At 36.0% G+C, this 10404-nt stretch overlaps 1 protein-coding gene across 2 annotated transcripts; it reads left to right on the forward strand.

Moving 5' to 3' along the window:
• The first annotated feature begins 502 nt into the window (after positions 1–502).
• On the forward strand, positions 503–9742 carry LOC117624637 (probable LRR receptor-like serine/threonine-protein kinase At1g53430). 2 transcript variants are annotated; one of them, XM_034356012.1, is made up of 24 exons: positions 503–996; positions 3117–3288; positions 3369–3440; positions 3732–3800; positions 3908–3979; positions 4067–4138; positions 4554–4625; positions 4709–4780; positions 4901–4972; positions 5045–5116; positions 5211–5282; positions 5496–5567; positions 5686–5751; positions 5866–5925; positions 6101–6136; positions 6223–6266; positions 6378–6745; positions 6885–7080; positions 7169–7303; positions 7503–7624; positions 7768–7978; positions 8071–8308; positions 8694–8844; positions 9069–9742. In XM_034356012.1, the coding sequence occupies exons 1-24, from the start codon at positions 882–884 to the stop codon at positions 9492–9494; spliced, it is 3057 nt and encodes a 1018-aa protein (XP_034211903.1). In that variant the 5' UTR covers positions 503–881; the 3' UTR covers positions 9495–9742. The 2 variants fall into 2 exon arrangements, with proteins under 2 accessions (XP_034211903.1, XP_034211904.1); XM_034356013.1 differs by lacking the exon at positions 503–996 and adding an exon at positions 2339–3037.
• Positions 9743–10404: the final 662 nt, after the last annotated feature.

Here is a 10404-nt window from a genome sequence, read left to right on the forward strand (position 1 = left end):
AGAAATTTTGAAAGAGAAATGATGTCGAATTCAAATGGTTTAAAAAGGTCATTTGATATTAAACATGCAGTAATTAACCTATTACATTCACATTTTCTAAATAAACCACATGATGAAATTAATCCCCAGCCATCACTACCACTACCATTGTGATCATTATTTCCTCAACAACTATCATAACTGTCTGTCACCACCTTACCATGATCATCACTCTCATCGTCACCATCCTACCACAAGAATAAAATTATCAAATTCTTTATTTAAAATCATTTTACTCATGGATTAGTCAAACGAGAAATTTTATATAGATAAACAAATTCATTATGATAAACAAACAAAATTGAAACAAAATTGAAATATGTGGAGGAAAAAGGTATTTGATATCTGTAGTTACTAGTAAGTAGGGTAATAATTTATTTTGATTTTGATTTTAGTGAGGGGCGATGCATAAAGTTGGCAAACTACGAACCGTAGCGTTATATATTATTGACGACATGACAGTGTCCTTTCACGGGGGAGGCATTCAGTTTGACGCTTTCAAAAAACAGTCAAAAAGCAAAAACCAGAGAAAATTTCCCTCTTACCGGCGGCCCCCTCTCTTCTCCTACCTCTTCGTGTTTATCTCTTTCCTAGCATTTTCCAAAACCAAGAGGAACGCTTTTCTCTTGCTTGGCCTTTATATCATTTTATCTCATTCATGAATCACTCTCTTCTTTGTCCCTTTCCCTCCACACCAAGTTACTAACCACTCCCTCTGTTTCTTTTCTCTGCTTCTGTCTCTGCTTTGTTGTCTTTTTGTTGAGTGTAGGACGCTAAGATTTTGGTTTTGTTGGAGACATCGAAAACAGTTTTTTCTTTTCTTCTTTTTGTTGTAGAGCAAAATGGGGTTCGTGATTTCGACCTCTAAGATTGTTTTTGCTCTTGTGTTGGGGTTTCTGGCGTTGAATTGCTTCACTGGGTTTGAATCGAATGCTCAACTTCTGCCTTTGGAAGAAGGTAAGTACAATAATTAATCATTTTCGCTTCAAATTTTTTGATTTTGGCTACGAAACGTTTCTGGGTTTTCGGATTTTGTGATGCTTTTGTAGTTCTGGGCACTGCGTTGCATTTGGTTTGTTTATACACTTTGTAGTGAAAACGACTCTGTTTGGTTCCTGAGAAAACTCTAGGAAAGCAAAGAAATTTGAATTTTCTTAATGATCTTGGACTTCATCTGCATCAATGTCTGCTCTTTTTCGTTTTCTATTGTTTGTAAAGTTCCTGACTTTATTTCTCTCTGGTATTCGTTTTTGAAACTACATGTGTTTTCACTTCTAGAATCTATTAGAAATTGATTATATCTTTTCTCCATCAGTTTTTTTTCTCAACATTTTCTCAGTAGTCAAACAGTACCCACTTCAAGTTTTGATCTTATAATCCGATGTTAAAGTCATATAGTTCACAGTTTATCAATTAGTTTGAAGATTTTCTCCGGGAGATTCGTATAATCTGATTTGTCATTCTTCTCTGAATCACTATCAATGTCTTCTGCTTTTTGCTCAAGTACAGAATTGAGTTTAGTCTTGATAGAACTAGCCCGCATCATAAGCCATAATCTTTTTGGCTAAAGAAAATATCCCCAGTTTTTGTTGTTTTACTGATAGGATCGTCACGGTCAGAGAGGAAAATGAGTTTTGGTTGTTGATTTTCATTTCATCTTAGTGATTTATGTATTTGTGGGCCCAGAAGAGTTGCTGTAGTTGGGGCCCACATGATGATGGAGAAATCTCCACGTGATGGTGTATGGATCACAGGCCTTATTGGTTCAGTAAGTTCCTCCCAGTTGGCTCTGCAATCAATGGGGAGAGTAAAAAATGGTGATGAGGGACATTATGGTCCTTAACAGTTTATATGAATGCAAGTTGCAGAGTGGGCAGCTCTATCTGGTTGCGTTGATGTTACAAGTCATGAAATTTATTTACAAATTTGATATATTTGGAATTTTAATCTTAAATTTTTATCATGATTATCTGTTTGGTTTGTCATATAGCAAATGTTGTGTGTTGATTGCCTCTTACTAAAAGTGCACCAATAATTGCATGATTTTGACCCCTTTTAAAATTGGTTTTAACCATATTTAGCATTATTTTTTTATTTTTTTAGGATATAGAGAGAGTCCTAATTAAAAAACAAATGGTTTTACGGCATGTGATTTATGAATAATGCTATTCTTACCATATTTATATGTCACATTCTTATATCATGACAGATGAGGTGGACAATACATCAATTAAAATTAAAATTTTCTTTTCTTTTATGATTTATTAACACTTTTTAATTGATATGATTGTTCACTTCATTTGTTATATAAAATAATATGAAAATATAGTATACAAATGTGATAAGAATAGCTCGTTGTTTATTATGAGTTTTGGTCGACTGGAATTAGTTTTAGCTTTAGGGTTGACTGGGACAGCTACATAAATGCTTTGTAGTGTGAACGTGGGCTACTTGTAGTTTTGACCATATCCTCTGCCGCCTGTGAATTGAGAATACTAATAAATGGTTAGTCAGACCTAAGGAAAATGATATTGTTAATTAGTATGAAAAAATTGACCATTGTTTCTGCATATGAATTTTGACCATGTGATCTATAAGTTGTGTCAAAGATGAGCCTGACACTTGATATGGGCAGTTTTTAATCTGAGATGACATTTGACTATTGCTTTGGAAGCCTTTAAGAATCTGCTTTCTTTTTTTCCTGAAAAATCCGCTGGAATTTTTTTTTTTTCTTCAGTATATTATGAATATATGTTCAAAGTCCGTTTTGATGCCATTGACTAATAAAACTTCAAATGGATGAGTTAATGAACAAGTTTTTCAGAAACGCTTGGTCCGTTTTAGTAATTTTTGTGTAGATTAAACTTGACATAAAATTTAAAACTTGGGTTGATTTAGTAGTTTTATAGGTGCCAATAGTACGTGCACTCTTTAGCATAAGGACACTGCTTCCCTCCTTCCCCGGAAGGAGGCATTTATTGGCTGTTGAAAATACTAGGTTTTTTTCTTCTTCTTTATTTAGTTATTTCTATAGTGAACCTATTGCTTCATATTATTAATTGATTTGTACGTGACAGTGAGAACTCTTGAAACAATTTCCACAAAACTACACAACACTCTTTGGAACATCAGCCGAAGTTCTTGCCAAGGTGGTGGATCAGGCTTTTACAGATACTTCACTGACAATATTCTAAGCAATGTCACTTGCAACTGTTCCTTTGCAAACAACACTTGCCATGTCACAAACATGTACGACTTTTTTGGCTTGAAGTTTTATTGTTTTGAATTCCACTGTCAAAGTTTCCTTTGCTTAAATTTTGGCATTGCAGTGAGCTGAAGGGTCTCAATTTAACGGGAGTTATACCTGATGAATTTGGAAATCTTACTCATCTGGAAGAAATGTAAGTGATACGTATTTTGGCTTGTTGGTTCCTTAGCTTATTGAATTTTCTTGTGCATAACTTGAGTATAGAGATGAATTGTTATTGGTGTTTTGGTGGAACATTTGACTCTGAGTCTCTCAGACGCCCTGCCATATTCATGGTTCTTTCAGATAAAGATAAACAAGTATTGAGTTGAGATTTCAGCCTATTTTCCATGCATTATGAATCTCCTTCAGGAAATAGTACCTCTTTTGTTTAATGATCACAACCATATAGAATGTGGGAAGACTAAGCTTTTTTGTTAAACAGTGATCTCACTCGTAACTACATCAATGGATCAATCCCTGCAAGCCTTTCTCGTGCTCCTCTTCGCATTCTGTAAGTGATTAATATGCCTTCATATCACTGAGGAACTTAATTGATCGCCATGTGTTTTCTTTAATATCTGTCAGGCCTATTAGCATGTAACTGTTGGTATGCTGCAGGTCTCTTTTGGGAAATCGACTCAGTGGTTCAATTCCTGCGGCAATTGGTGACTTTACTATGCTCAGAGAGCTGTAAGTCTTGCATTCATGTTCTTTTTCTAAATGATAAAAAGAAGGAATATGCATGCATAACCGTCATTGCCAAATTCCATTTTCCAGGGTGTTGGAAGATAATCAGTTTGACGGGCCTCTTCCGCAAAGTCTCGGGAAGTTGACTGACTTGGAAAGACTGTAAGACTGCCTTGCTATTCCTCATTCAAATCTTTCATTTATGTCTGCAACCACTGCAGCCAATGGTGGAAGCTTTTGTTGATCAATCAGAAATTTCCTGCCAGACTTCATTCTTGATGTCATTGTTTTTCATTTAACTAAGTTTCTTTTCATCTGTTTCACGAGTAAAATGTATTTATGCATTAGATGTTTCATTTTCTTGGCTCCCTAGTGTTAGCTTTTCGACAAGTCAGTTTTGATTCTATGTGACCTTTTCTGATCCACTGAAAAAGAGTTTGCATTCTATATATATTGGAATTTTATTCATGCAACTTATATGTATGATTGATATCAGTACCTTGTTATCTATAGAATACCTGAAATTTTTTTGTCAACCTGGTTTGAGGTAAATGTAACCTACTCCTTATTTCTACAGCCTTCTTTCTGCGAACAACTTTACAGGGACAATACCAGAATCATTGGGAAATCTAAAGAAATTAGATGATTTGTAAGTGATGCAACATGACCCAATTGTTTGGATGTCTAGTATTTTTTAACAGAGAATTTCACATCTTCTTTTACTGCCTGCAGTAGGATAGATGGGAGCCGATTATCAGGGAAGATACCTAGTTTTATTGGCAACTGGACGAATCTTGAAAGACTGTGAGTGCTGCTCTTCATTTATTCATCTCCCATCTTTTACTCCTTTAAATCAAGTTTTTGAATGTTGGTTAATGTTTATATATTTTTGTGCACTGAACAATAAATTTAAATCTGTTGCAGTGATATGCAAGGCACATCCATGGAAGGCCCCATTCCTTCCACCATCTCTTTGTTGAAAAACTTAACTCAATTGTAAGAGCTCGCTCCTCTATCTTGTAATTACAATGAAACAAATAAGTATTTCTGACGTTTCTTTTGTATCAGGAGGATTTCTGATTTGAATGGATCAAGTATGCCTTTTCCTAATTTGACAGATACGAAGAATTTGGAGACTGTGTGAGTTCAAAATCACATAACCCTATTGAAACTGCGATTCTGTGTAGTTATTAACGCAATTCTGCTAATTCTTGATTGCATCTCTGTGGCCCAGGACTCTGAGAAATTGCTCAATTAGTGGTCTAATCCCAGATTACATTGGCGATCTGACAAAATTGACAACATTGTGAGTGCTTAGCTTAAATTTACCATCGTCAAACTGAACCAAAATGAAATTTTCAGTTTTGTAAATTGCTATCAGTTATTGTTACAAAACTTGCAGGTTTTTCAAAACCTGTTCAGAAAATGGAGTAGATTCATGTTATATTTTGATTCTAATTATGTTTTGCAACCCATCAAGACAAATATCTGATATATGATAGTTCCTTCTCTCTTGTAGAGACCTGAGCTTTAACAAGTTGACTGGCGAAATTCCAGAGAACATTCAGGGTGTTGATAGTCTAGATTACATGTAAGTCAATTAAATAAAGCAAGCATTAGTTTAGTTGTGCAAATGCTTTGCATTTTATTTATTCCTTGAATTAGCTATTATCTGCATCTTTCATTTACTGTAAGTTTTATGGATGCAGGTTTTTGACCAGCAACTTACTGACCGGACAAGTGCCAAGTTGGATAATTAACAACAAAAATAACCTGTTAGTCTATTATTCTATTACTAATCTATGAAGTTTTGCTCATCTGTGTTTATTTCTTTACGCACAAAATGTGGAGTTAGAGTTGTCATCAATGCCATGAAATTTCTGATGCAGGGATTTGTCTTACAACAATTTTACGGGATCACCTTCTGTTAGTTGCCCACAGTTAACTGTGTAAGCTTTTTAATATCCAAAGCTTTTCCTAATAGAGAATACACATGCACGCCTGTGCAAAGGCACCCACAAACTTAAGTACATTCCTCCTACATTACTCGCAAAACTCTTTGTATTTATCATGTGCTCCTTGTTTGCCCTATATTCTCTACTAATTCCTTTTATTATTAAACAGGAATTTAGTTTCTAGTTATTCGTCTCCACAACAATCGTGAGTTTACTAAAACTTATAATTATTTTTTCATCAAACTTCATAAAATACATGTATGACTGAGCCTTAATCCTTTCAACAAATAGATGGTGCTTAGAGAAGGACCTCCCTTGCCCCTCAAAACCCCGATGTAAGTTTTGATTCATATGAGATTTTGCTTTCATGAACATGCAACAGCTTTTGAGTGGACGTGATAGGTGTCATGTCTAAATTTTTAATACAATTCCCGTAACACCTGCAGACCATTCCTTGTTTATCAATTGTGGAGGGGAAAGGATGGAGTTTGAGGGCAATGAATATGAGCAGGACTTAACCCGTGTGGGGATATCACACTTCGTTTCATCATCTGATAAGTGGGGTTATAGCAGTACGGGGGTTTACATGGGCAAGTCTCGTGCAGATTACATAGCAGGAAACACATTGTCTCTGAATATGAATGGTCCAGAGTTTTATCAAACAGCCCGCCTTGCCCCTCTCTCACTCAAGTACTATGGCTTTTGCATGATAAAGGGCAGTTACAAAGTAAAGCTCCACTTTTCTGAAATAATGTATTCTGATAGCGAGACATTCAGCAGCCTTGGGAAGCGCATATTTGATGTCTCAATTCAAGTGAGTAAAAGTGGGTTTGTATTATTGTCAAATTTTCATTTATGATTGGTAATCTTTTCTTTTTTCTTTACAAGATTTGGTTTGGCTATATGGTAAATTTGGTTGAAGCTTGTAAAGTTGTAATTTGCTTTTTCCACAGGGGAATTTGGTTTTGAAGGATTTCAATATTATGGAGGAAGCAGGAGGCGTTGGAAAGGGCATTGTCAGAGAATATGATGTTCTTGTTAACGGTAGCACTCTAGAGATCCACTTATACTGGGCAGGAAAAGGAACTACTGCCATTCCTGACAGAGGTGTCTATGGACCTCTCATATCTGCAATTACTGTGACACCAAGTAAGCTTCACCCCTGTTCTAGGATTTCTACTTTTTCTTTCTACTTGCGTGCATCTTAACTTCATTAAAACTTTTACTTTCTTTTCAGATTTTAAGGTTGATACTGGGGGGCTATCTGCTGGTGCTATTTCCGGCATTGTAGTAGCGTCATGTGTGTCCCTTGTATTGGTTTTGGTAGTCCTCCGACTGAGTGGTTTCTTAGGGGGAAAAGATGAGGATAAAGGTAAGGATAATCTCTGCATATAAAGTTGCTCTTTGCTGCACCAATTCTTGCAAGTAGGGGATGTGTAGCCAAGCACAGTGAATTGTATTCTGCATGATCCTCAACATCACAATAGGAGACAAAATGAGCTAGTTTTCTCTCTCTTGTTTTCACTATGTCTCATTGTATGGTAAATATCTAAAATCCTTCCTTGTGGCAGAGCTGCGTCGTGGGCTAGAACTACAAACAGGTTATTTCACTTTACGACAAATTAAAGCTGCCACTGGTAACTTTGATCCTTCAAATAAGATAGGTGAAGGAGGTTTTGGGCCTGTTTACAAGGTAATGATTACCATGACAATATTTATTTTGCCACATGTGAATTTGGCACTAACTCACTGCACAAATGTGAAATAATTGATGATTAGTGAAAGAAATATTCTTTGTATAGATGTGATTCTGAAACAACCTTGCTCGATTCTCAGGGTGTTCTGGCAGATGGTGCTGTCATTGCTGTTAAGCAGCTCTCCTCCAAATCAAAGCAAGGGAACCGTGAGTTTGTTAATGAGATAGGCATGATATCTGCTTTGCAGCACCCAAACCTCGTGAAGCTTTTTGGTTGCTGTATTGAAGGAAACCAGTTGTTGCTTATATATGAGTACATGGAAAACAATAGTCTTGCCCGTGCTCTTTTTGGTAAATACTTGCAACATCTTCAGCAGAATGTCCTAAATTTGGAAAAAGTCTTGTATCTTATTTCTCCCTCTCTCTCCCCCAAACCTTTGTAGGTCGTGACGAACAACGGCTAAATTTGGACTGGAAAACTAGAAAGAAGATATGCTTGGGGATTGCAAGGGGATTAGCTTATCTTCATGAAGAATCAAGGTTGAAAATTGTTCATAGGGATATAAAGGCAACCAATGTGCTGCTTGATAAGGATCTAAATGCAAAGATATCTGACTTCGGTTTAGCTAAGCTAGATGAAGAAGAGAACACGCATATCAGCACACGAGTAGCTGGAACAATGTGAGCATTCTCTCTCGCATATTTTAGCTTCACTAAGATGTATTAATATGCCAATTGAAATTTTTTGGACTAGAGCTTGTTTATCGGACAATGATAATAAGAAATGCATATAGAGAGCTGGGATATGGAAACATGTATCTGTTATGACTATTCTGAGTCAGATTTGCGAAGATATAGTATACGGTTTGAACCCCTGAATTAAGCAGATTGCTGTATAATATTAGTGTTAATGAGTTGCGGGGTCATGAATGCAGCATGGCTAATGAATTGAAAGATATCTTGATACTTTCATTTAGAAATTTCTTATATGCTTCTCTTAGCCTTTGTTTGCTAATGATTAATGGCACCATACTCACTGATCTGGAGCTATCTGCTATTTTTGCAGAGGCTATATGGCTCCTGAATACGCAATGAGAGGTTACTTGACAGACAAAGCAGATGTTTACAGCTTTGGTATTGTTGCCTTAGAAATTGTCAGTGGAAAGAGCAACACAAATTACAGGCCAAAGGAGGAGTTCGTGTATCTTCTTGATGGGGTAAGCTTTATCTTATGTTATGTGATCTTTTGAAGACTACGCATTCACAATTTCTTCAGTATGAACAAAAAATTTGTGTTCTAAGTGATTAAATATTTTGTTAAATGGTTTTCAGTAGAGACCTTCAAAAATTGTGTGTTCTAAGTGCATGTTAGCTTTGCAATTTTCACTTGGAATAGTTCAAGAGGTGGTAAATGTCTTTGTTTCTCTACATGTAATTCAAGGCCTATGTCCTACAAGAGCAAGGAAACATGCTAGAACTCGTGGATCCAAGTCTTGGTTCAAACTACTCTAAAGAGGAGGCCATGACAATGCTTAACTTGGCGCTCTTATGCTGCAACCCATCTCCCACTCTCAGACCACCCATGTCTTCTGTAGTAAGTATGCTCGAAGGCAAAAGTCCAGTTCAAGCACCAACAATCAAGCGCGGTTCAGCCGAACAGGATGCAAAGTTCAAAGCCTTTGAGAGGCTATCACAAGACAGCCAAACACACGTTTCCACATTCTCTCAAGATAGTCATGTACGAGGCGCATCAATGGAGGGTCCATGGGTGGATTCCTCGGTTTCTCTTGCGAGTAAGGATGAGACCATGGAACATTCTTCGTCAACCAAGCTACTCAAGGATATGTATGATGTAAATTTACAGTGATGAAAAGCTGATGAAATAAAGCTTTTCAAATTCTTTTACTCAATTATATTGAATTTAGTCCAGAGATATTTTTTTAAAGGGGTTAGTGGAAAATTTGTACTAGGAGAGTAGGAGATATGTTTCTGAAAGTATTGAACAAGAGTTAATGTGTAAATTATGTTCCTCCAACTGTACCCACATTTATAGTCTTTTTGTTTCTGTTAAGTCTTAAAATATCAATAAATTAAACACTTTGCCTCATTCATGTATATTTGTGAAAGCTGAGGCAGCTATGTATTTTGGATTTTCTTTCTCCGAATGGGTGCATATTGCTTCACAAATACAGCCACAAAAGTTACACCCTAGATGAGATATTTAAACATGAAAGCATTGAGGTGATGATGAGTGGAGCAATTGATTGAGGAAGGTGAGATGAGAAGGCAGCTATGCTTGTTGATGTTTACCTCAATTCCCTTCTCCATTTTTGAACAACTCACTTGTAGAAAGCACTATACAAAAAAGTAAAGTCTTTTTGTTTTTGTAAGTCTAAAATATCAACAAATTTAACACCTTACATCAGTTTGAGATCCAACTTTCAAGATTTGCTTTGGTGTATGTTCCATTACTCCAATCAAATTGATGAAAAATAAAAGGGTTTTTAGGTTTAATGATCCCTGATTTTTGACTCGATTTACATTTTTGTCTCTCAATTTTCAAAATCGTTCCCGTGGTCCTTCAACTTCAATTTCGTTAGGACAAATGGTCTTACCGTCAATTTTGTTATATTTTCTATTAAATGCAGGGGCAAAATGGTATTTTTGTATTATTTTTAATTTCCACTTTCTGAATATTCTTTTCCCCCAAAAAATAAAAAAGAAAAAACTAAAAAACCTTCTTCCTATCCTCGCCACAGTAGCCACGGTCATGTTGT

This window comes from Prunus dulcis, chromosome 4, assembly GCF_902201215.1.
Source record: "Prunus dulcis chromosome 4, ALMONDv2, whole genome shotgun sequence".
Taxonomy (NCBI): Eukaryota; Viridiplantae; Streptophyta; class Magnoliopsida; order Rosales; family Rosaceae; genus Prunus; species Prunus dulcis.